The 26,293-nt window shown below is 33.9% G+C and overlaps 3 protein-coding genes across 6 annotated transcripts; 2 read left to right on the forward strand and 1 right to left on the reverse strand.

Annotated features, from left to right (window-relative positions):
* Positions 1–275: 275 nt before the first annotated feature.
* LOC100250413 (uncharacterized) lies at positions 276–6,383 on the reverse strand. Of its 3 annotated transcripts, none has more exons than XM_010655542.3 (6): positions 6,097–6,383; positions 3,532–5,404; positions 3,283–3,445; positions 1,370–1,533; positions 1,015–1,273; positions 276–931 (listed from the first exon to the last, which is right to left on the reverse strand). In XM_010655542.3, exons 2-6 carry the CDS (start codon positions 5,283–5,285, stop codon positions 824–826), a joined length of 2,448 nt encoding a protein of 815 aa, XP_010653844.1. In that variant the 5' UTR covers positions 5,286–5,404; positions 6,097–6,383; the 3' UTR covers positions 276–823. The 3 variants fall into 3 exon arrangements, with proteins under 3 accessions (XP_010653844.1, XP_002276886.1, XP_010653845.1); XM_002276850.4 differs by having other exon boundaries at positions 6,114–6,358; XM_010655543.3 differs by lacking the exon at positions 6,097–6,383 and adding an exon at positions 5,927–6,080.
* Positions 6,384–10,171: 3,788 nt separating this feature from the next.
* Positions 10,172–15,434, forward strand: LOC100245287 (YTH domain-containing protein ECT4). 2 transcript variants are annotated; one of them, XM_010655541.3, is made up of 9 exons: positions 10,172–10,558; positions 11,039–11,115; positions 11,215–11,359; positions 11,443–11,492; positions 12,386–12,967; positions 13,424–14,011; positions 14,104–14,316; positions 14,414–14,560; positions 14,796–15,434. In XM_010655541.3, exons 1-9 carry the CDS (start codon positions 10,531–10,533, stop codon positions 15,036–15,038), a joined length of 2,073 nt encoding a protein of 690 aa, XP_010653843.1. In that variant the 5' UTR covers positions 10,172–10,530; the 3' UTR covers positions 15,039–15,434. The 2 variants fall into 2 exon arrangements, with proteins under 2 accessions (XP_010653843.1, XP_010653842.1); XM_010655540.3 differs by having other exon boundaries at positions 10,184–10,558; positions 14,414–14,572.
* A 2,915-nt stretch (positions 15,435–18,349) lies between these two features.
* On the forward strand, positions 18,350–25,662 carry LOC100257135 (T-complex protein 1 subunit theta). The gene is made up of 13 exons (XM_002282052.5): positions 18,350–18,626; positions 18,817–19,079; positions 19,180–19,326; positions 19,419–19,580; positions 20,954–21,031; positions 21,436–21,569; positions 22,407–22,479; positions 22,557–22,634; positions 22,747–22,869; positions 23,005–23,099; positions 23,858–24,070; positions 24,792–24,849; positions 25,306–25,662. The coding sequence occupies exons 1-13, from the start codon at positions 18,479–18,481 to the stop codon at positions 25,369–25,371; spliced, it is 1,638 nt and encodes a 545-aa protein (XP_002282088.1). The 5' UTR covers positions 18,350–18,478; the 3' UTR covers positions 25,372–25,662.
* The last annotated feature ends 631 nt before the right edge of the window (positions 25,663–26,293 follow it).

Genomic DNA, 26,293 nt, shown 5'->3' on the forward strand with positions numbered 1-26,293 from the left:
AACAGGAACAAAACATAAAAATAAAAGTCAGTGGCATTAGGAAATATGATAGAAGTTTGGAGAGCAAAATTAAAGTTCAAAGCCATGATTGAAGAGTGTTGAGAGGAGAAAATGAATCACCCATTTGATTTGTGTGGTTATGGTTAGCTTCCCAATGAGGTCTGGAATTTGCATGTCCCACTGTTTTTGGAGCATTCATCTGAGTTGTTCATAAAAGACAACCTGACTTCAATTCAAATTCATTTTCATTTGGCTGCAGGCAACCCTTTAAAAAATACTCAAATTAGACTGATCGATTTATTGCAGGGAAAGTTCAACTTGTAATCCATGGTTACAGAGGTAAGAAAACTCGGTAACATAAAAATTGCTTGATTACAATCAGCAATAGGCGAGAACATTTACATTTCTCATAGATATTGCATCATTTGATGAATATTGGCAACAAGAGCCAGGTGCAAATCACTCTTTTCTGCAGCAACCCTTAAATTGAGCTATAAAACAGTAATTAGCTACCCAGCAGAGTACATTTCCCAAAGATTCAAAACAGCAACCCTGCATCTTCCTCATTTCTGGTTATTCACAGGCAACACGGAAATTTAGCATTTCTAATCGAGTAACAAAATCAAACCCAGCAAAACAAGAGATATCCTTTACTTTTGGAAACCTGATTACTGGAATCTTGACTCCATCCTCTCATTTTCTACCTATGCATTGTACAGTGTACACGCTCGGCCAAAAAACTGGAATCTACTATCCATATATATAGCTCAGGAAATTGGTGAGAACCTAATTTTGACCAAAAGCCAGGTGAGGCAGGCATGGCTTATTTCTTCAACCCGCAGCTGGATAAGACCTTTTTCCCATATGGGTTTGTCCTGAGTGCTGGAATATGGGGCCTTATTGCCTCCAATAATGCAGCATGAAGTGCCCCCTGGGGAATGTAACCAAAGGGGATTTAGCGATGGAAACTTGAAGATGAAAAGTAGAATTGATATTCTCAAAGGGAGGGTTTACCTTGGAGTGGTTTAATGCGGTTTGAATGACATAATTGGCATATGGGTCCAGCATCATCTGATCTAATTGGGGATGATCCATGAATTCTTGAATGATACGAGCAAACCGCTCTTCCCCAGCATATTTCAGGCACTTCTCAACAACATTGCTGCTGTACTTCTGCATGGAGAGGTACCTATAGTAACCCTCCAATTGGTTGAGCACTTCTGTTCTTGCCCATGAACCCTCAAGTTCAAATACATATTGCACAACATAATTCCTGCCCATTTTAGTCAGATTTGAGAACTCAATAATTATTGGAAGGGGAGAGAGAGAGAGAGAGAGAGAGAGAGAGAGAGAGAGAGAGGGAGAGTACCCAAATGGATCTTGGGACAGGATAAGAGCATTGGCAATGATTGCAGATAGCAAACGGAGTCTATGTTCCCCATCAGAATGGCCAAGGCATTTTTGAAGTACACGGCAGCCATGACAATCCGTTGCAAGCTCAACACAGTGAGCACTCACAGCTTCAAAAAGGAACTGCAAAATGAGATCTCTCAGTATTTCATTGCAATCAACTTTAATCAAAAGCTTGTTGATAGAATGGAAGTTAACAGCATTGTGTACATATGCCTCCACACAGAGGCTGGGTATACAGTTGAACACACACAATTTCAACCATTTTGTTGATGGATTTTTCAATGTACTATAGTGGTGGTGGAAATGGGTGGGGATGCAGGGTTGACAATGTTGATAATTGCAGAAGATCAAATATCCCTTCTGTGAGCAATATATAAACAAAGCATATATAGAGGCAACTAAAATAAACTAGGGATAAAAAAAACTCCACGGGATATCTGCTCTACTACCTAACACCCAAAACCTAAACTCCCTTGCTATTCAGAAACTTCAGCAACCTATTTTCTTCTCTTTTTTTTAAGGTTTCCAACAATCCATCAACTCTAAATTCCAAAATTATTAAATAACTATTCCCACTGTCTGTTTCTGTGAATAAAATCTAAGGCATAAGAGTTTTGGAAAGCTAAGACAGAGAGCCTTGTTTCCTAGTTTACATGTTGTCCAGCACAATTTGCAGTCTCAAGATAGAAAGACGAATTATGGTGAACAATTATCTTAAACCAAGGTAATTGGAAAATCCCTCAAAGAACTTGTGGATTTTAAGTTTTTAACTAAAAGAATGAGGGTGATTATTTTGATAATCTCAACGGTTTTGGATACCAGAGGTGATGATTAGCCTGTTTGTACGTGGATGCAAGAGATGTTGACAAGACAAGGCTCCAAAAAGATTGTGCACAGCAATCAAATATCATTGCATCATGACTTCAGTATGGAAAATATGGTCATTATTCCTTTTGTGCACAAACAAAGCAATAATTTGATTACGATGGCATGGCAACCAACTGGTTCACTAGTGATGTGACCGTTATAAGATGTATCAATTCTGGAAAGGATTAGCATTGTACCGGAGGAGAATTCATTTTTGGTACAGGTCAACATTACTTCTGGTAAAATACAATTGCCTATCACTTTCTCAATTAGCGGCAACTTGAAATAATTTATACGATTCGTTGCCCATGAAGATTAATAATAGTCTTGCTTCGAAGACCTCAGGAATGGCTTTCTGTATGTGAACACCTGTACCACTGTCTTGTCCACATATGTCCTAAGACAGTACTAAGAGCAATGAGAAAACATCAACCTTCAAAGCAACCAAATTTGGATGGGATTGATTTTATACAAAGTTATGTAAGATGAAAGAACCTGGTAAAGACGACAAAGAATGTTAACCAGAACAAAAGGTTATCCTCAACAATTTTCATATCCTATGCTAAAGAAGTTGTGCAATGAGTCATCAAAATGCAGAGTCACGACATCTCAAGTTCTACCAATTGAGAAATCAATTCTCAAACTCAGTGATACTATGGAATTAACTCCATTGGCATGATAAAATCCTAGAGAACAAAATTATTGAAAACCCCAGGAAATTTAATTCAACAAGGTTGGATTAATTCTCTATCTTGGTTTCTGTCCTACATCAACAGTTTAGCAATTTTCTCATGTTTAAAACTTTCTCCTCTAACATAATTGTATGATATCATCCTTCTTTGTACCTGCTATTTTAATGCAATAAATTGATTGTTTCTGATTAAAAAAAAATCCAATGAATGACTAGAAGAAGAAATAGATGCATAAATATATAATAGAAAGGTGTGAAAGCAGTCCATGCGAGCATCAATGTAGATGATAATAGTAAGAAATCACCTATACCTCAATATATCCAGGCATCAAGTGCTGCAAGCAGCATTCTGCAACATGATAACCATTCAAATCTTTAATCAAATTCACGATACCAGGCTTCAGTGATGCAACAACCATCAAAAATTGCTCTGGGCTTTTAATGGTTTCAATCACCTTTTGAACAGACCTAGTCCTGTTATTGAAAAGAAAATGTTAACAGAAAGATATGCATTCATTTTAAGAATTTAAAGGAAAAGGAAAAGGGAAAGAAGCACAAACCCATGCATGTTAATTGAAACTGTAAGAAGATCTCCGGCTTTTGCAGTGATCGCAAAGACTATTTGTGTCCTCTGATCCTCGCTACACACTTCAAGGAGCTTTTGAACAAGATAATTGCCAAAAGGATGTGTCATAAGCTCAACAACATGTCCAACAATCTCAAGGAAGATCTTCTCAATATCTTCAGCATTGCCCTCTGTCATTTTCCTTTGCAAGAAACGGCAACCACTTTGATCCTTAGCCATTAAATAAATTCTACCAGTAACTTCATCTACTGAATTATACTTCCGAGTTTGCAACCTCAGATTATCATGCCTGCTGTCTTTAGTATCAAGGGGCTGGGGCCAGTATTTCCTACCATCCACTGGGGATGATCTAGTGCCAACGATATGAGCATTGTGGTAGAAATGGCCATTTGAAATCATCCTTCCATTAGAGCTCGAATTTGTAAACAATTCACTTTCTCTGATAAAGTTGATTTCTTTAACTGAATTTAGACCATTCTTCCTCATTAATATCTTTTCAGGATAAGATTGTTCCCCCATTTTCCCAAAACCTTGGACAACGTTAAAATCTTTTGGGGAAAGGGCAGGTTGCGGATTAGCAAAACTGATTGGACATTTCTTCCTCTGGCCATGCGTGAATGGACAATTCTCACCCCTTCCACAGAAACCCTGAGCATAGTAGCGACAAAGAATGCTGCTGATTAAATTGGAGCCTGAACAACCAAATCTCCTGGGAATTGCACCATCGCTCTGAAAGGATTCTTCACTAAAATTTTCATATTGATAGGAAATGGGATTGTTGACATATGATTTTTCAATGTTCCAAGTTCTAATCACATTTGCTGCATTCTCACTGGCCTGAATCAGATTTCGGGCTTCTGATCGCTGATTTTGGAGATCATGCCAGTGCAGATATTTCTTATGCATTATGGAATACCGCTCCTCCTCTGCATGCAGCCATGGAATGTGAGACTCTGTAAATTCTTGTGATTGCATTCCAAGAACAGGAGACTGCAGACTTGAGAAGTAACTTTGCGAACAGGGCACATCTGGAACCTTGGTTCCAGGAGAAGAAACGGTCAAAAGAACCTGAGAAGGATTTGTTTGATAAGCTAACAGCTGGCAAGAAACAGCTTTCTCCCCCTGCACTTGATCATCAAGCTTCAGAAAGTCCACATTGTGTTTCCCATTCATTTCCACATTGAATTGATCAAAGCGGTTTGGTGGGATGTCCTCAGTATTTGTTCTAGTAAGTATACTATGTGATTGTGGAGAAAGGGGGAGAGAGTCTTTTAGCAAGTTTGCAAATTGATCATCCAGTAAAAAGGTGTGATCGAGCCTCTGAGAATTGGCAGCTTTAATTGCCTCTTCCCCTTTGAAGCTCAATTCTGCTAATGAAGATGAAAGGGATTGCTCACTGGGCAGGTTAGACTCCTCCTGGTCCATAATCTTGATGGGTGTCTGGTGATCGCCTTCTAGGCCTAATCTGTCACCATCTAACCTTCCGTAGGTTTCAATTTTCCCATCACAAGTTCCTTCAAATGAATTGCCTTGTTTGCCGAAGGACAAAGCAGGAGGAGGAGGAAAGGACTCTCTAGTCTTTTCATGCAAATGATTCCGTTCAAAATCAGTTGAGGAATATTTCTGTATAGAATTCTGAGGATGCCAACTTCCAGAAGTGGCATTTGGTATCAAGTTTAATAGGATCTCGAGCTCATCGACTTCTTGTTCAGCCTTTCCTTCTTCCATCTTGCTGATAGCAGGAAGCTTACGACTACCTCGATTTGAAAACACAGCCAGCTCTACTCAGCAGCACAGAAACACGATCTCTCTCTTCATCAAATCCCATTTAAGAGATAATCTAGTCTCTGTAATCAATGTCCACAACAAATGTAAGCATCATTCAAGCAAATATAAAATGCAAATTTTGGTCTGAGCCAATACAAACCATCAATCAGAATTTATAAAAACTGAGGATTTCTATAAAACAATGGAGCTTTCAGAATTTATAAAAACAAAAAATTTATATAAAACCGTATGACTAGAATTCTCTTCCTTAGATAGCCAAATTCTATTTCTATGCAACAAACATCCGAAAGATAAATGTCTATTCCCAAACTGCGATATTAAAACAAAATCCCATTTCATTGATGACGGTGGGAAGATAATTCCGCTGATAATTCAATGAAATCCACCCTGTTCGCAATCAGATTTTACAGTCAAGTCCAAAACCCCTCAAAACCACAAACAAATGACAACCCTTTATTTGGCGATCCAGATCGTCATTATCATTCAATTCTCAATTTCACAGTCAAGACGATAAATGAAATACCAAATCCGACGGTTTCAACGAAATCCGAACTCAAATTCGACAACCCCATCAAACTTACCAAAACCCCTAAAACCCTGATCATCAATAAAACACACCCAACTCGGAGGATAAATCCAGTTTCCCGGAGAACACACCACAGAAGAGCCACAAAAAACTAAAACCCATCAATGAAAATGGGCTAACACGTCAAGAAACGGACCGAGAAAGAAGAGATAAAAGAGAACCCACGTTCCATTAAAGCGTACCAATTGAATGTGCACCAGCATTGCCATTTGCAGAGAGGGAAAAAAACGTAGAGCCTTTTGGGGTTGTGCAGAAAGGTGGAGAAGAGAAGCTTTCCAAAGAAGAATAGAGAAAAAAGAGAGAGAAAGTGAACATCAACAATAACACACAACACCAACTACATGGCAAATAACATAGCATGCATGATTTCCTTCTGTTTTTAATAAGGTTTTGGGAACTTGCTACGGCAGTTTCCACTCCTCTTCTTACTCTTTTCACATAAATCCCCTTTTGTCCTATGTGATAGACCATGCCATGTGTGGGAATATAAAGAGACAACTAGGAAAACAATTTGGGTTTTTCCTTCTCTTCGTGTCATTCATCCAGACCCCATCTTTATTTCTTGATAGAAATTCGTAAAAATTAAAATATGTAAACAAATCTCCCGTATCTTTCGTCCCGACTTTCTTTCATTATCAACTTCTTTTTGACTATGAACCCACAAAATTCAGAGAAGTTTTCACAAATAATTTCTCTTTCAAAAACTCTTTGATTTTAAACACCCCCATCAATGATATTTGACTGGCAGTTAGAAATCAAAGTGGCAGACCCATTAACCCAGTCGTTTCTGCTTCTATTTATATCTTACTCGTTTTGATTTTCAAAAAACACTTTTCTTGAAACATATATAACAAGTATGATATCATTAGTTATGAAGATATATTCTTTTGAAGTATGGACCATGGAGGAGCCCAAACCAGCCCACATTGGAATCCTTAGGGGAGAAGAAACTGACCCATATGTCATTGACAGTGAAAAATAACGCGCTTTAGAAGAAAATGTATAGAGAAGATTCTCAGAAATAGCATGGAAGGGATTCTGGAAGGATGTTTATCTTTGGGAATGGGTGATTCAATTGGGTTCCTTGGAGGAATAGTTGGAGCCTTAGACTAGCAGGTCAAGTATTAGATTAGTTGCAACTTGCAAGTACGGTACATAGTGATAAGATACACGGTTTGGGGACTTTTTCAAAAAACTTTTTGAAAGTTCAAAGTTTTTTTTTTCTTTAATGTGATTAATTTTAATAATTTGTTTTTTTTTTCAAAATTTAATACAAAAACAATAATAATTTGTTTTTTCTTATAGAGGATAAGGGCATATTTAATAATTAGTTTTTGAAAACAGATTTTGAAAATTGTTATCCAATTTTTGCAAACCAAATTTCTGTTTAAAAAACTAAAATATTTTAAACTTGTTTTTAATATTTTAAAAAATAATTTTTATATATAGGATTCCATTTTTAATCATTTTATATATTTATATAATTATTTCTTAAAATAATACTCATAGAACGATATAAAACAACTAAAAAATATGGTCTGAAAGTTTAATTTTTACTTATTTAAAAATATATGTATTTATTTTTTCATAAATTAGATAATTATCTTCTAAAATGCTTTTCTACTTGATAATATTAAATAAAATTATCAAAAAATTAACTTATCATTTTAATTTGATAAAATATTCGTACAAATAAATATATTATAATTTTTATATATTATATAATATGAAATACAAATCATTTTAAAAAGAATTTTCACGATCCCAAATGATAAATAAAATATTTTTAATTTTCTAATTAATAATGATTTTATATTTTTGTATCATGTAAATCCACCCATCTTCTATTTTTTTTTTAAATGGATACAAATTAGTTGACATAAATTTTATACAATTAAAACTTTTTTTTAATTTGAAAAAAAGTATTTGTATTTTAAAATATTTTTAAACTAATGAAAGTTGAAAAAAAAATTTATATTTTTTCAAATCAGTCGAGACTCACTTTTTTCTTTAGTTTTTATATGATGCAATACATCACATCAATCTCATTTATAATTTCAAAAAATATATAATTTTGTGATATGAGAATTATCTTATAATTTTAATTAAATAATATTATAAATATAAATACGCATTAAATCATGACTTTATTTATTTATTTATTTCAACTTTCACTAACTCATACCCATGAAGACAAATACTAACAATAAAATCAATTGTAGCAATGACATGAAAATGAATCAAAGTTTGAATTATCACCCTAAAGATATATTTTTATTTATTTAAATTATGAAAAACAAATATATGGGTTTTTTTTTTTCTAATTTGATAGAATGATGGCAATTGCCTTGGAATTATACACAATTCAAAAAATAATTTTCAAATAATTGTCTGCAAGGTACCAAAATAAAATCAAGGTACGACCATGGAGGAGTTAAGTGGACCTTTCCAGTGGGCCCAGTAAGGCCCATTGGAATTTTTGTGTCTAACCATTTATACTGGTATTTCCTTAGCCCCTAAGGAATCTCCTTTTTGACTACTACGTATTCCACCAAAACAAGATAAGCCAAACAAGGAACAAAGTCTTCCACATAAGTCTTTAGGATTTGTTTTAGGGTAGCCCTCTTTTTCATGCCTTAATAAAGAAATGTTTCATATAAAAGATCTGGTTTGTTTGGTAATGTTTTGAAATATAATTTTTTTTAAATTAGTTCTTTTTTTATAATAAAATTATATTCCAAGTGGGAAATATTATTATTGTTTTATTTTTCTATTTATATGATATGGTCTTACTTAAATATTCCTAATTGTGTTCATTTTTCAGAAAACTTTACAAAAAAATATTTTTAAAATACCTTAAATTTATTTTATTTTTAAAGAAAATTTTAAGGCCTATTTGGTAGTTTTATGTTTTTTTCATAACAAAAAAATATAGAAAAGATATTTGACAACCAAAAATTATTTTTTGTTATTCAAGATATAAAATATGGTGTTTTCTATATTATTTTTTATTTTATTTTTTTACTTGTTTTCTCATTATAAAATAATTATATAAATATTAAAAATAAAATATTAGATATAAAATTTATTTTTAAAACATATTTAAAAATAGGTTAAAAATATTTTAAGTTTCTAAACATACTTTTATTATACAAAAATCAAATAACTTTGTTTTCAAAAACTATTTTTCATAATTATTTTTTAAAACAGTTACTAAACAGACATTTAAAATTAAAAAATTATCAAATATTTTGTTATCCTTGATTTGATATATATATATAAGGAACCCTACAAATTCAAATTCAATCATTTTTTTTTTTAAATAATATAATTATCCTTCAAATTTTTCTTATCAAAACCACAAAAGGCCCGGAAACAACTTCATACAGCTGGCCCATGATGCAACATCCCCCATTATTATTGGTACCATATCGGTCCTTTCTCATTTGGTTGTATTTTGTGACTTGTAATTTGCTTTTGTTTTTTTTTTCCTTTTTACATATATTTTTAAACTATCTTTCCCCCTTCACCAATTAAAATGTTGGTAAATACTACATATGAAAGCATTGTAATAGTAATTCAACCTAATATGAGAAGAATTGTTGACTAGTTATTGTGTTTCGTTGAAAAAACGCAAACTTACCATGCATTGAATTATGACCGAATATCGGAATATCTTTCAACTAGAAGCGATAAGTGTTCCCATCCCTTGATTGCCGACCCTCGAGAAGGTCTACGGGCCACATGTCATTGGTCAAACCCTTATGATGAATTTTATTAAAAGAGTTTATTATCTAAAAGATAGCTTGAAATAATTTTGTATTCAATGAAAATTTTATATGTATTAAATATTTATTTGAAAGTTCTTTCAAAATATTAAAAGTAGTTTTTGAAAATCAAACATAGCTTTTAAAAGTTTTTATGAGTCTATCTTCTTATTATTTTGAAAAATAAGAAGATACACATATTTCCTAAATTGGATATTAGAAGTAAATTTTTTTTAATTAATCAATAATCAAACGATATCTTAATTAAGTCTTAACACTACTCCTTGAAATTTATGATATAGTTTTTATAAAAATCAATAATATGCTTTAAATTAAAGTGAAAAGCTAAAAAAAATAAATTTGGTTGATGGGTATGTGGGGTTGTGTATGGGCTACAAACACCCAAGTGGAGCCCAGAAGGAAAAAGGCCCAAACCCTAGAAAGAGTATAGAGTTCAGCGAGGGGTTCATATTCTCGACTGATTAGGGTTTGAAAAGAATCGACTAGAAAGTCTGAAAATCTAGAAACATAAATAGATAAAAATCCAAAAAAAGAAAGAAAGAAAAAAATATATCTCCGGTTTTGGAGGCAGAGCCGTGGTGCTATTTGAATCACCGCTTTTCTCAATAGTCTCTCTATATAACTACTTTCTTTCTCTCTCTAAAACCCTCTTTCTCTCTCTCTAAACCTCCCAAAACTCTTTGGCGGCTACCCCTTCTGCAAGCCAAACACCCATCTATCCCTTTTCGCTCCATACCATTCATTGTTGAATTTCTAGGGTTTGGGTCGCTTTGGGTCTGCTCCAGAGTTCGTCTCAGCCGTCGATCTCGTCATGGCAACCGTTGCCCCGCCGTCTGATCGTATCCTTACTCGGGTCGGCTGGTTGTGCTGTGTTTTTTTGGGTTTTTGTTTTTTCTCGATCTGTTCGATCATGGGGTTATTGATTGGTTGAATTGTTCGATTCTGTTTTTTATCCTCTTATTCTATTTCGTGTGTGGGTTTTGCTTGGGTTTATGCGTATATCAGCAAGGGTGTTTTTTGCTTATATGATTTGCGATATGATTGGAGAGGTCCTCTAGGGTTTAGTATATGTGGGCTTACAGATTTGTTTGTTTGTTTGTTTGTCTTTTTTTTTTTAATTCCTTATTTGCGGGTGTTGTAGACTTGTACTTGTTTGATATTGAAATATATGCAATTTAGGTTTGTTGATACTTTTTATGCTAAAAAGTAGTTAAAAAGGAAAAGAAACAGAACTTGGAATCTTGATACTGTTATGTCCTTATGAACTGCTAATTATTATGAAATTTGGGCTGTCATTTCCTTTACCCTTTCTGTCACAGAAGCTGCAGATTTACTGCAGAAGCTGTCATTAGACCCCCAGGCCAAGAGCCTTGAAGTATCTGAGCAGGCTAAGAAGGTAGTCTTTCTTTTTGATCCATTTATACTACTCAAAAGTTATTGTTTTTAAACTTTTATTTCGGTATTGATGCGGGTAAACATATTTTCTGCGATTCAGTTTGTGTCTGTTGATTCGGGTGATTTGGCTAATGGTTTGGGTAAGCCATTTGAGCGATCCGCCACACATTTACATCAAGATTTCGTGGATCCAAATATGTGTTACCTTCCTAATGGATACCCATCTACTTATTATTTTGCGCCAGGTAATTTGTTATGATAATTGTTCACAGATGACCGATGTTGGAAATAATATATGCTTGGCGTGATGTGGATTTTTCTTATACAGGTTATGATGGGCAAATGAACGAGTGGGGTGATGGCGTTGAGATGCCTCCTGTAAGTTATGCCAATTTCTCATTTATGTTTGTGTAGATGATATGTTGACCATTTGAAGAGGAATTGCTCATAATGGTGTCTTTTAGTCATTTCTTCTGATTTGTCTCCTTTTGGGTGGTGTGAATATAACAATTATCCTGATGGTAGGTGTTAGTATCTTAGGATACAAGCACATCCAAAGCGTGTGTGTTTATATCCAAGATATATTATTGTGTTTAATTTTGTTTAATTTTTTTTTTACATGCATCTGCACAACACAAGTAGTTTTCTAAATGGAAATGTATCCCTTCCCTAGTATCAAGGTTCCCCACTGGGTTGTTAAAGTGTGTGTTCATATTCATGATACATTAGTATGTTCCATTTTGTTTCATTTTTTTATATGTATATGCACAACACAAGTAGTATTCTAAGTGGAAATGTATCCCTTCCCTAGTCCCAAGGTTCCCTACTGGGTTGTTAAATTTGCTATGGTTCTTTTTTCTGGGAATGTACCTGAACTGGGAATGGACCAGCAGCTTTCATGATGATATCCACATAATTTCTAACAAGTCTACAATCAACCTAAGCCGTTCAGGGGTTGCTAAGCCATTACAACCTCCACTGGTTAAATTTTTTAACCCATGGCCCTACTTTTTTCCTGACCAAAAAAAGGGTTGTACTCCTGTTTCAAGGTTAAAATGGTGATAACTTCTAATTTTGTTAAAAAAAACCCGTGTAAAGCTTTTTTCTAGCTTAAAAGTTACAACCTATCCTCTTAATATACCATTTTTTATTTTTTTGGTACTAGTGGTTTTATCTATTGTCAGTTTTGGATGAGAGTTAGGTGAACTTTATGCATAAGTTTAACTACTGTTATGAAAATAGCTTTTCATCAGTTATTTTTTTATTGACAGGGTGTATACGGTGATATATATCACCATGGTTTTGGTTATCCATATGGAACGTATCCCCCACCAGGTTCACCTGTTCCCACCATGGGACACGATGGTCAGTTGTATGGACCACAACATTACCAGTATCCTACTCCTTATTACCAGCCTCAAGCTCCAAATGGTGGGCCTTATGCTCCCAGCCAAGTCACTGCTCCCCAGGGGGATGTCTCTACTTCAGTTGCACCCGACCAAGTTCCTTTATCTGTTGAAGCGGCTAAAGGGAATACAAACAATCTAGTAAACGGTGGGAATGTGAATGGAAATAATGGCCCAAAAGCACTTAGACCGAGCCACCAAAACTCATCTTTAAGTTCAAATGGTTCCTATGGAAGGGCATCGCTGCCAACAGGTGTTCCATCTTCAGGTTATCAGGATCCAAGGTTTGGGTTTGATGGAACTAGATCATTGATCCCTTCAGCAGATATGTTTTCCGAGGGTCAGTCCAAACATGTAGCAAGTGTGGGTTTCTCATCACCAGTTTCTCATGCCAACAACTTTCCATCTGGAAGGAATCAGAATTTTCGCCCTATTCCGCAACTGATGGTATGTAATAGATAAAGCATTTGACAAACCATTCCAAAATTGAATGACTCCATTTTTGGTTGGCATCTGAGTCTTCAGATTAGTATATTATATTCCAGCTTATTTTAAATGGTTTTTTTCCCTTCAAAGTTGCTCTGAGATTAGGCCATTTGATATTTACTTCCAGTAAGAAATATATGTAGAGTTGTTTTCAAGTGGTGTAAAGAGGGGAAAAAAAAAATCTTTGTTTCAAAATCACTTCTATTTCATTATTATTTCTCATATTGTTAATTTGTCACATGATATTCTCTTGGTTTTACATGACCAACTTGTTTGTTTAATTTTTATAGAAGTTGAACTCGGTTTTCAAACTTTGATTTTTCATCCACTATTTTTAAAATGATTTTATGTTATTGTATTTGTGTTCAAACCATTTTATTAAAACTTGACTTATTGATCTGATCACTGGGTTTACAGCATGCAAGGGCGGCATCTGGCTTGGGCCAGGCTTCTGGATTCATGAGCCGCATGTACCCAAACAATAGGATGTATGACCAGTATGGGAATGCATTCCGGACAGGTTCTGGATTTGGATCTAATGGCTATGATTCAAGAACAAGTGGGCGTGGTTGGTTGACTGTTGACAGCAGGTACAGAAACAAGAGCCGAGCCAATAGTGTCCTTGGCTATGGGAATGAGAATATGGATGGCTTGAATGAACTGAACAGAGGGCCTAGAGCCAAGGGTTTTAAGAATCAAAAGGGGTTTGGACCTGTCACATTAGCTGTCAGGGGCCAGAACCTCCAATTAAATGGGAATAATAGTAATAGCGATGGTAATTTGACTCTGGTTCCAGACAAGGAGCAGTACAACAGCGAAGATTTCCCTGAGAACTACTCAGATGCCAAGTTTTTCATCATTAAATCCTACAGTGAAGATGATGTTCATAAAAGCATTAAGTATAATATGTGGGCCAGCACAGCTAATGGCAATAAGAAGCTTGATGCAGCATATCAGGAAGCACAAGGAAAGTCTGGCAGCTGCCCCATATTTCTGTTATTTTCAGTGAGTATCTGTGGTTGGTTAGCTTTGTTTGAGTTCAATTTAATGTGCATATGTGTGCTTGGTTTTACGCATCTCTCCTCTCTTTTTTTCAGGTCAATGCCAGTGGGCAGTTTGTTGGTGTAGCAGAGATGGTGGGCTCCGTAGACTTTAACAGGAGTTTGGAGTATTGGCAACAGGACAAGTGGACTGGTTGCTTTCCTGTGAAATGGCATGTGATAAAAGACATTCCAAATAGTTTGTTGAAGCACATTACTCTTGAAAACAATGAAAATAAGCCTGTCACTAATAGCAGGGACACACAAGAGGTGGGTATGCTCTTCCAATCCTGCTAGTTTGATTACATTGTCTCATTGTTTCTCTCTTCTACAAAGGGCTTTCCCAACAGTTCGAAATTTGCTGCAGGTTAAATTTGAGCAAGGCATTCAAGTCCTCAAAATTTTCAAGAATCATTCAAGTAAGACGACCATCCTAGATGATTTTGGGTTTTATGAGGCACGACAGAGAACAATGCAGGAAAAAAAGGCTAAGCAACAGCTGTTTCAAAAACAGGCAAGAATCTTGGTGCATTTTCTTTTCCCTCTGAGCAACTTCTATTCCCATTCTATTTGAGATATTTAATCTGCATTTTAACACTTTCCCATCTTTGTTTTTGCGATGTTTTTACAACTGCTTATCAATGGAAAATATTGTTTTCATTTGGAGACAATGTTCATGTATGGTTGGGACCTATATATTTCCTGCCATGATTTGATTATGCTTATAGAATGCTGACCTTGTAAAACAGGTACGGGATGTGAAACCCACTGATGGTGTTGCAACTGATGATAAAGACAGATTACATCAATCTGTGGATGTTGCTTCATCATTGATCAAGGAACCAACAGGCCCAGTTAAGGCTAATGGGGAGCTGAAGGCACTGGAAGAGATTGGATCTGCTGCAGTGGCCGATGATGCTCCAAAAAGCGCCAAACCAGATGTATTGTCAGAGAAGAGAGTTGTACCAAATGGGGTTGCTAATGCTTGCTAATTGTTTATTCCTCTTCGTTGGCCCATTTCCTTGCTCGCTAGAATGACTGAGTTGGCAGGCCTTGAGGAATGGAGGTACAAGTTTTGCTTCTTTAAAGCAGTATACAGAATCAAGTTCTGACTTTGTTCAACAGTTTGGGTGCTGGCTGGCCTTCTTCAAAGAGGGGGAAGTAAAGATACAGGGTAGGGGTGTGGGTTGGGTAGAAAGCCCTCGCGGCTTTATCATACTTATGGTAATACAGGTTGGACTGCTTAGAACCTCAATATCGAGGTGTTTTTTCTTGTTCTTTTTAGTTTTTAGGTTTTAGTTTAGGATTTAATTTTTTCTTTGTTATTTCAGTTTCTCACCTTCCAGTTATGTTGCTTGTTGCAATTTATGTTTTTCTCTTTCTTTTTCCCTTCCATGTAAAAAGCTAGAGTCGTCTCTCTTTCAGCTTCGTTTTTAGAAAAGATTATCAGGTGGGTTGGGGGGTACAGAGGGGTTCAATGGGCTGTTTTGAATTTGGAAATTTCAAAAGGAAAAGGTCACCAGAAAATTTGATAAATATATATAAATCATTTATTAATTTTAATTTATTTTTTTATTTTTTTCATTCGAATGAATTTCTTTAAAGATTAAGGTGGGAAAATTGATGATTTAATTGGAGAGGAAAATATCAATTGTGATTAAGATTTATGTAATGATTCGGTAAACAAGTATTATCTTTAATGTAATATTTTTGCAATTTGTTTTCATATTTACATTTTTTGTTCTACTTGAAGGTTTGCGGTCCTTCACTTTCACAAAATCCAATAAAAATGTATGTTTCTTTTAAGATTTATTATTGGACCATCCTAATGTTAATATCATATTGGGTTATGTGAGGGGAAATGTGGGTTTTTATTTAGTTTTATCTTCATTTAAATATTAATTTATCATTTTAATTTGATAAAAGTATTTTATAAATAAATATATTATAAATCTTTTATTATATAATATAAAATACAAATTATTGTGAACAAAAATTTTGGATTTTTAAGTGATAAATAAAATGTTTTTAATTTCCTGTTAATAATTATTTTATATCATGTAGTGTGTAAATCTACTCGTTTAAAATTTTGTTAGTTGACATCAACAATAAGATAAGAAATTTTAAAAATAAAAAATATAATTAAATCTAAAATACATAAAAATTAAAATATAAAATAATTTTAGTTTTAATAACATTTTTAATTTAAAAAATTTCTTATTATATTAATCTCAAATTAGTTTTTCTGTTAAAAAAATTGTTAAGTGGTATTATTAACATATAAAAGAGTCATTTTAACAAATAGTTATTTGAGATGTGAAAAAATGTATATATTTTAAAATGTTTTTAAATTTGTAAAGGTAAATATGATTTATAAAAGTTTAGATTTTTTTATATATTTTTTAAAATTAGTGGGTAAAAGCCGTTCTTTCTATATATTTTATCTACAAAATCCCTAATATGAAATTTCAAAATTACACGATCTTTTGTAGGACTCTCTTAAAGAACTTTATTTTGTTGAAATGTATTCACCCTAATTTCCACTTTGAATTCTTTTAAATTTCAATTTAATTTATACCTTAAAATTACCCAGTTTTTCTTAATTTTGAATTAAAAATCTATACTACCTATAAAAGTACGAGCTATTTTTTCACTTTGGCAAAACCATTCTTAAAATTGTCATCACAAATTTAAAAGGTAATTCAAAATTTAATATTTTCCATACTCATAATAAACTTAAATGATAAATTGATATTTTCATTTTCTTAGAGTTAATATAAGTCTTTTCTTAAATTGTAAAAGGTAATACAAATTTTTGGGAATTTAATTTTTTCATTACTTAGAATTAACCTAAGTCATTCTTGAAATTAGTATCACAAACTTAAAAGGTAATAAAAAAATTTAATCTTTTCATCAGCTTTCAATTTTTATTCTATCAATAATACTTTAATTTAATTTTTTAATTACTCGACACAAAGGAATTTTGTATTTCATAACTTCATTTTGATTTTATATTTAAATTTAATATTTTATTTTAATTTTATATTTAAATTCAATATTGAAAATTGCTCTCAATAAACTATAAAATAAAATGTTAATGTTTATGAGAAAATTCTCAAATTGGGCATTCATCTTTAGTGTCCTCTCCAACATAGCTACTCCATCATTCATTATATTTAACAAAATGATGATATAATCTATCAATATGATGTTTATTAGTTTCAACCGTTGATTTTGGTTTGTTTACGATATGTATGTAAAGAAGTTTGATTATAGTAAAAGATTATTATAGAGTGTTTTTCAAATTCGGATTTAAAATTGAGATGAAAGACAGTTAAAGTTTGTTCGAAACTTTCTCATAAATCATAGTTTTTTTTTTAATAACAAATGTGAAGCATTTTAAATCATATTTGAGTGTATTTTAAGAAAATAAATAAAATGCATTAATATTTATATCTATTATTAATATTTTCTTCTTATTCTAATATATATTTTATTTCTTCAACAAAATAAATTATTAAAAAAAAAATTTACATAAAACTTTTTACTTTTTATAACCCTAATATCGATTTTCATTTATTTTGAGATATTTGAATCTTTTAAACTTTTATATTTAATTAAATAATAGTGAATTAATAATAATACTTATTATATTATAGATAATTATTGAATAAAAAAATTCATCATTCATTTACATTATTTATTTAAATAAATTTAAATTCATTAAGAAAATTATTACATTGTTTTTAAAACATTAAGATTTTGATATAAAATTTACCAAAATGATGAAATTTTTTTTATTGAGATTTTAATTCTTTTTAAATATTTTTAGAACAAAATTTATTTGTCTGCTATATATTTTTCTTTTGATTGAATAATTGATATATTTGATATAAAATTATTTAATTTAATCCGATTCTATTTTTTATATTTACAAACAAAGAATAATGATAAGTTTTACAAAATATATAATGGTTTTTAAAAACAAATTAAAAATATAATTTTTAATAACATAATATAAGTCAATGATTTTTTCATAAAAATTTTTAATTTTGGTACAAAAAAATTTGATCTTATTTATTTTTTTAAAATTGGTTTCATATTTAATTAAATTATTTGATTTTTAATATTTACTTAATTTTTATATAATTTTTAAAATAATAAATTCACATATTAATTTTTTTATAGAACTTTTTTCACATTCGCTTCGTCACGTGTTCATTTACCGGTTAATAATAAAATTTCGAATATTTTCACATATATATTTAATTACATGTTTTTTATTTGATGGTAAAACCGCCTTATTTTCAAAAGGCGCATTCATATATAAGTAGAAAGTGGCAGGGTTCTAGAGCTTACTCGGTTGAAGTAGGGTTAGGGTTTTGGTTTCTCAGGGACTCTCTGGTTGAACACCGAGCAGGAGGAAGAAGAAATGGGGTTCCAAATGCAGCCATATGGTGTACAATCGATGCTCAAAGAAGGTCACAAGCATCTGTCTGGCCTTGAGGAAGCAGTTCTCAAGAACATTGACGCCTGCAAGCAACTCTCCGTTATCACTCGCACGTCTCTCGGTCCCAATGGTATTCCTTTTCATTTCTCATATGTTGTTCTAACTGGGACCTTTTTGGAGACTTTCGATCAGTTCGCTGTGCATTCTATCTTCTTGTTGAGTTGGGAAAATAATTGATTTTTAAATCGCGCTAGATTTGATCGGGTTATGTTTGTAAGAATTGGGTGTTTTTTATTTATTTTTATTTTTATGTGATTCAGGAATGAATAAGATGGTCATCAATCATTTAGACAAGATCTTTGTGACGAATGATGCTGCAACTATTGTAAATGAGCTTGAGGTTCAGCATCCTGCCGCCAAGATTTTGGTTTTGGCTAGCAAGGCTCAACAAGAGGAAATCGGTGATGGGGCTAATTTGACAATTTCTTTTGCTGGAGAGCTCCTCCAAAATGCTGAGGAGCTTATCAGGATGGGGCTGCACCCGAGTGAGATCATCAGTGGATACTCAAAAGCCATTAATAAGGTTTCTCCATGCTTGCTAATGCTTTGTTTTAACAACTAGTCTTCTCCCCTGGATGAATTTCTAGACATGCTATTCTGACTCTCTCTCTCTCTGTCTTCAGACTGTTGAAATTTTGGAAGAATTGGTTGAAAAAGGTTCTGAAAAAATGGATGTACGAAACAAGGAGCAAGTTATTTCCCGAATGAAAGCTGCTGTCGCCAGCAAGCAATTTGGACAAGAAGACATTTTATGTCCTCTCATCGCAGATGTAATTAACCTGCTTATCTTTTCTTGTCTGTTGGTCTTTTACAAACTATTTGTCTTAATATTCTGATTCCATGGACTGCTTTTGTATTTTAGGCATGCATTCAAGTGTGCCCAAAGAACCCAGTTAACTTCAATGTTGATAATGTCCGAGTTGCTAAGCTTCTGGGAGGAGGTCTTCATAATTGCACAGTAGTTCGAGGTATGGCTTTGAAAACTGATGCTGTTGGGAGTATAAAGAGAGTGGAAAAGGCAAAAGTAAGAACATCTCTCTCACACACTCTCTCTTTTGCAGATTGATTTTGTCTTGAATTGCCTCTTATTTTATTTCTCTTTCTTGTGGTAAATGCTACCCTTCCATTTAAACCACTGCTTAATTGGAATTTCTAATGGTACTAATATTTATTGTCCACTGATTCCAAGGTCCATCTTTTTAGACGTTTATGAATTAGGATTTTTTAATGAATAATTATTTCTATATTGGACTCAAATTACTTATAGTTGTTGTTGCTGGCTTGCCCATGTAGAATTTAATCATTGGTTGGCCCCTGCTTAATTCAGGAATGGAATAATTTTATGTTTGAAACAAAAAAAACAATTAAATGTCTTAGCTGTTGAAAATCAAACCATAACCTAGAGGCATGAAATAATGCAAATGTGGTTATTGAAAATAAGTTGGAAATTTTTTAACATGAACTGGAGTAGGGTGAATAATTTGTATGTGTTTTTGTAATGTCTCATCAATTCAATGAGATGAATTACAGTGGGCTGGTTGATTTCCTAGGTTCTATACATAAGCTAAACTTTAGATCCTGGGGTGTTTGAATTGGAAATCAAATCCTTGTAGCAAAAGTAATTTTGGGATTGGTCTTTTGATTCTTTCAGCAACATTTGTCAATACCTTCGTTTTAATTCTTAGAATGGTAATTCCATGCTAGACTGGTTTAAGTAATAATCAGGGGGATTTTCACAGATATGTTGTTTTATGAGCTGGAAATATTAAAGATTTTTTGGGGAGCATGGTAGTACACAAGGTTCACTATGTTTGTGGGGAAATATTAAAGAGTTTCATATCTGCTTCTTGTGTGTTCTTAATTTGTACGGTTTTCACAGATATGTTGTTTTATGAGGCAGAAACATTAAAGAGTTTTTGGGGAGCATGGTAGTACACAAGGTTCACCATGTTTTTGGGGAAATATTAAAGAGTTTCACATCTGCTTCTTGTGTATTCTTACTTCGTACTTTTACTTCTTCTAATCAAACATTGAATAAGTTTTCTTGGTCTGTCGAGGAGCAGTTTATTTGTATGCCTGATTAGTTGAAATTCGTTGTGTTTAAGAGACCTTCTTACTTATTTAGACAGGCTTTTAACTCTGTTTGTGATCAGGGGCATCTGTTAAAAATCCACATTATCATTGTTTCCTGTTGGGGTGTGTGAGTATTTCCATATTTAACTTATTATGGTTTTCAGACAGTTTTTGTATGGTGTAGGAACTGAAATTCTCTTCTATTCAAATTGTATTATTTTTTTTTTCACATTCAGTATTAATTTTCTTGGTTATTTTCATATGGCTAACCATTTAGTGGGAGTTCTTGTTGACCACTTTAATCATTTATTCACCCTTTTGTAGGTTGCTGTGTTTGCCAGTGGTGTTGATACCTCTGCAACAGAAACAAAAGGAACTGTCCTAATTCATAGTGCTGAGCAGGTATATTTGGAGGAAGTTCTCCATGGAATTACTATTGTATCTATATTTCACCTAAGTTCATCATGTCTTTCTGTTCTCTTTTACTTCCTGTGTCCATGCTATAGATAGAGCACTAATCAGGGTGGTTTCTGGTGATTGTTTGTTGGCCTTTAGTTTAAAGTTTCAAGGTTCCTCAAGATGGTTGATTAAAAATACTACCTTATTGTTTTTCATTCTTTTCTGTTTGAAATGGTGACTCTTTCTGTGGTATGTTGTCTGATGCTATAATTATCGCATGAAATTCTTTGTTGCCTCACATGGGTTTATATTGTTACATATACATGAATTTGGAAATAATTTGTGAATTCCTTTGCTTATTTGATGCTATATTTCACTGAACCCTTATTTTTGTTGTTGCATTGCAGCTTGAGAATTATGCAAAAACTGAAGAAGCCAAAATTGAAGAGCTCATCAAAGCTGTTGCAGATTCAGGTGCCAAAGTAATTGTTAGTGGAGGGGCAGTTGGAGAGATGGCATTGCATTTCTGTGAGCGATACAAGTACATTATTTTTCATTGGCCTCAATTTTTAATTATGATTCTTCGATATGCTTTTTGATGTTGTAATAGGGATTAGACCTATGTCCAAAATGTTTTAACATGTTAAGTTTGTTTGTTTATTTTTGGATAGGCAAATAGATCTGTATAGAAAAACACCCAACAAAAAAGAGGGGTGCACCTTATGTAAACAGGAAGTGTAGAAAAGGCTGCATTCCCAGTTTAAACAATCAATCAATTACGATAAAGAACAAGACAATATCTCTGACGGAACTCTAGACCACTCTTGCAATCTGAAGCGACAGAGCTGTGTTTTTAATGAGGTTCCTGATCAACATCTAAAGGAGGCCTTCATTAAAACCCATATGAAGTGGTCTAGAGTTCTGTTGGAGATAACAATTTTGTTGAAATGCCGTGTGTTGCACTAATTCAGTCTAACTAGAAGATGTGCTCCAAACTCAAGAAAAGTATTTTCCCCATGTAGGTTGCACATGTTAGTATCATCTTTATCGGGTAAACATACATGTTTCACTCTGATACTGCCACTGCTGAGATCATGTTGGAATATGTGCTAGTGTAATCTCAACCTTTTCTCATCTTCTCTAACTTGCTGGTTATTATGATGATTCAACTCTACCGGATAAATGACACAAACACATCACATTCGCATCCACACATACATTTCTTTGCATGTGTCTTGGTATACATATATGCATAGATAAATCTACATTCACCATATTTTGCATCTTTTCTTCATCAAGGGATGCATATCCAAGAAGAACAATCTATGCATGTGGTATGGCGATGTATGAACTGAACCAGTTTGTTTCTTGCTTGCAGACTTATGGTTTTGAAAATCAGCTCAAAGTTTGAACTGCGGCGATTTTGCCGTACAACTGGAGCTGTTGCAGTTGTAAGCATATTAGCACTGGATGTTGTTTGAAAAATTCTTTAATGGTTTCATAACATGCTTATTTAATGTGACAACAGCTGAAGCTTAGCCAGCCAAACCCAGATGATCTAGGATATGTAGATTCTGTTTCGGTTGAGGAAATTGGTGGTGTTAGGGTACTTCCAAACGTCCACCCCTATCTTCCTGGATATAGCATTTTGGTTCATATTTTTCTTCCCTTTCATTACCATGATGCATGTGTTTTCCTCTTCAAATAATATCTATTAGGTCACCATTGTGAAAAATGAAGAAGGTGGAAACTCCGTATGCACTGTGGTTTTACGAGGAAGTACTGATAGTATATTAGATGACCTTGAAAGAGCAGTTGATGACGGTGTGAATACATACAAGGTAAATTTTATATTGGATGGGCTGGTCTTGTAAATATAGGTTTTTGAGCACTATGGAGTGGTGGTTGCATCATCTCTTACTTTTTTGTTGGAAATTTATGACGTTAATATTAGGTGCTTTACATTTCAATGCCAGGCAATGTGCAGGGACAGCCGGATTGTGCCTGGAGCTGCAGCTACAGAAATTGAGCTTGCTAGAAAATTGAAGGAATTCTCTTTTAAAGAGACAGGGTATTTCTTTGTTTCTTCTTCCTGCTGTGATCTATTTGCAGTTCTGTGGCTTTATCTCTATCAGTCTAGGAAATTTTCGATTTCTCCTCCACAAAGATCTGTTGCCAGCTTAGAAAATAAGTTGGAAAAGAAAAGTTATCTATCTGTGTTGGCCCTGACATTGATATCTTATGTGTTTTTAGATTTTCCTTGTGATTAGTCTTCTTCATATTATGCATGTTATCTTGTGTCACATGGATGTGGATACTCATACCAAGTGCAGGTTTAGGTATTATATTCAAAGTTTTGCACAGGTGCATTTGGTGGACTGTCTAAGAGTAACTTTCATTCTTGTGTCATCGGGTGAAGTGAAGTGTCTTCTTCAATATCATGTCCAATGTGAACAGTTTTCTCATTCTGAAATATTCTCAAAAGATTGAAGTAGTATTCTAGGAAACTTGTAAAAACTAGCAATGTGTTTCTCTCTTCCTTTACACACCTATTAGGTCATGTCCCATTCGCGTAGGTGTTCCCCACCTGATTAGTTTTTGGATAGTAGTATGCTAGTGTTTTCTGGTTCAACTGAAATTGGTGAATGGTTGGAAGGTGTGGTTGAATATTGCAATTTTTTTTTTTCCCATTAATTTTATCCCCTGGCATCAGAATTCAATGTGGCAGCCTGTGCCGACTAGTCAAAATTTAACTTTGTTGATTGATTTCTGCTGCTATGGTAACTCATGACTGCCACATCCTATTAAGATGGAGGAATGGTTTTGCAGATTGGATCAGTATGCCATTGCAAAGTTTGCTGAAAGTTTTGAGATGGTTCCTAAAACCCTAGCTGAGAATGCTGGGCTTAACGCCATGGAGATAATATCTTCTCTATATGCTGAGCATTCAACTGGAAACACCAAAGTGGGCATTGACTTGGATCAAGGTGTTGTCTGTAAGGATGTTTCAACAATGAATGTTTGGGACCTCTACATCACTAAGTAAGCTTCTTTGATATGCCTTATAATCATCGAGTCCTTTTGTCTAAGTATTCCAATGTTGGTTGTTTCTCATAGTTGCTTTGTTCTTCTCTCAATGTAACTTTTAGGCAGTTCTTTTTGTGAACTTGATACGTTATTATGCATGTGAATGCACACTGAAAAACTTGTTTTGATCCTGCTTTAGATTGGATTTTGCAATTGACTATTGGGGCTCACTTATGGTACTAGTTTTAGTTTGCACTGAATGAACCATATCATAAGTCATCAACCAGTTGTCAATAGAAAACCAGCACCTTGTAGTGAGTTGCAACTGGAGTGCCTAAAGGGCAAGGAAATCTAAATTGCTTAAAAGTTGTTTTCTCCGTTTTTTTTGAGTTTTAGTAATCATTGGGATACAAAAGCAAGCTGAACTCAGCAAAGTCTTAGGTTACAATGCGCGTTAGTTCATATCTTCATCTGTCCTGTTGGCCTGTACCTGTGTCTGGCTTGACTTCCAAGTTTCTTCATCTCAAATATTTATTGTAATTGGTAAAGGGTGTGAATTTCCTATAGTGAAATGATGCTGCCTTCTGTATTTTTAAATTTTGATACTAAGCGTAATGTCGTCATTAGCTGAGTGTTGATTCCCTAGGATCTATTATATGGATCAGTAGGTTTTCTGGAGCTTGTAATAATTCGAGGCACATTATACTGGATTCAAAGTTTCTTGGGTTTTGTACAGGTATTTTGCTCTTAAATATGCTGCAGATGCTGCCTGTACTGTACTACGAGTGGACCAGGTAATCAACTAGAGCTTGCACATGGTTACATGATTGCTCCTGTTTACCTCACTCATCACTTCATATCCTATGCAGGAACCCTTTTCTCCTCAATTTTTTTTTTTTTTTTTTTGCTGATGAGGTCTTTTTGCAAAACCACTTGCTTGCTGTCATCTGAGTCCCTAAGTCTCAAACGTATCAATGAGTTTTAGTGTAAATTGCAGTGAGATGCTGGGAACTGAATTAATATGTTAGGAAATAACTTACAGTTGCAACAACAGAAATTGAAAACAGTTGGAGTTATTTATTTGAGAAGGGAGATTAAACTGTAAGCGCTATTTGGCACTGCATTGGGAATCATTAAAAAAACACATGAAAACTTCAAGCATATATGGAGCTTTCATCATGAACTTCCTTCTATCCTACTTTTCCTTTTCAACAATTTTGCTGACCCTGCCTGGCCTTTCTATGTTGCAGATTATAATGGCAAAACCAGCGGGCGGCCCAAAAAGAGATCCAGCTGCTGGGATGGATGAGGACTAGTTTTGTGTATGGCAATCGACTATGTATTCTTGCTTTGCATCTGTTTGGGAAGGAGGTTTCTCTCTGTTTTTTTTTTTCAAATGCCAAATGACTTGGCCAAAGAAAATTTTGATTACCCTGAGGAGTACATGCATGTATGTGCCTCGTGTTCGACGTGGAGTGGAGTTTGGTGGTGATATCATTCCTTGTATGATGGCTATAGGTTTCAACTTAACGTAAACGTAAAATCTTTGGGTGCTGCATATTGATTTAAGTTTCAATGAATTTATTTCTCGACTTTTTCCTCGGAAACTATTGTTGATTTTTTGGTTATAACTTATTAAGATTTTCTTTCCAAGTCTAAGTGTAACTTAGTTTTGGTCGCCGTATACCATCACGCTTATCTTCTCGGGTCTATAAGTTGAGCAGGCTGAGTAGCATACTTTTGCATGCCTTCATACACTGGGCTGAACCAATATATTGGGAAGTAAGCAAGTCTCTGCATTAATTAGACGTCTGGCTTGGTATGTTTACTATCAGCTTTCCATATGATGGGTGGGCCTGGTACAGAGCTGAGTCTAACAGCTCCAGGAGTAAATCTCGGGGCCAGGTGTGACTCTGGTCCGGCTTCTTGATGCCTACTCCCCTTCTTAAAGTTCCGTTTGGAAGGTTCTCAGTTACAAAATTCCAACTTTAAAAAAAGATCGCTCATTTTAAGATGTGTCTCATTTATGGGACTCAACTCTAAACAAATCATTAATTGGCAAGTGACTAGTGACAACAAAGGCAAGATGAAGAGCTTGTTTGAAAATGATTTAAAGTGCTTCTAGTTTTTTTAGCACTTAAAAATAATTTTTTCGATAAAAATTTTTAGGTGTTAGAAAGTTTAAAATTATTTCCTAAATCATTATTAAATAGAATCAAAATTTTGGGGATTGTCTGA

Source organism: Vitis vinifera, chromosome 8 (assembly GCF_030704535.1).
Source record: "Vitis vinifera cultivar Pinot Noir 40024 chromosome 8, ASM3070453v1".
NCBI classification, from domain to species: domain Eukaryota; kingdom Viridiplantae; phylum Streptophyta; class Magnoliopsida; order Vitales; family Vitaceae; genus Vitis; species Vitis vinifera.

Coding starts and splice junctions, on each gene's coding strand:
- LOC100245287 (XM_010655540.3), top strand. CDS start 10,531: ATGGCAACCGTTGCCCCGCCGTCTGATC. Junction 11,116..11,214: donor TATCTGAGCAGGCTAAGAAG/GTAGTCTTTCTT, acceptor TCTGCGATTCAG/TTTGTGTCTGTTGATTCGGG. Junction 14,012..14,103: donor CCATATTTCTGTTATTTTCA/GTGAGTATCTGT, acceptor TCTTTTTTTCAG/GTCAATGCCAGTGGGCAGTT.
- LOC100250413 (XM_010655542.3), bottom strand. CDS start 5,285: ATGGAAGAAGGAAAGGCTGAACAAGAAGTCGATGAGCTCGAGATCCTA. Junction 1,274..1,369: donor CTGTCCCAAGATCCATTTGG/GTACTCTCCCTC, acceptor TAAAATGGGCAG/GAATTATGTTGTGCAATATG. Junction 932..1,014: donor CCGCATTAAACCACTCCAAG/GTAAACCCTCCC, acceptor TACATTCCCCAG/GGGGCACTTCATGCTGCATT.
- LOC100257135 (XM_002282052.5), top strand. CDS start 18,479: ATGGGGTTCCAAATGCAGCCATATGGTGTACAATCGATGCTCAAAGAA. Junction 19,327..19,418: donor TATGTCCTCTCATCGCAGAT/GTAATTAACCTG, acceptor TTTGTATTTTAG/GCATGCATTCAAGTGTGCCC. Junction 22,480..22,556: donor CAACTGGAGCTGTTGCAGTT/GTAAGCATATTA, acceptor ATGTGACAACAG/CTGAAGCTTAGCCAGCCAAA.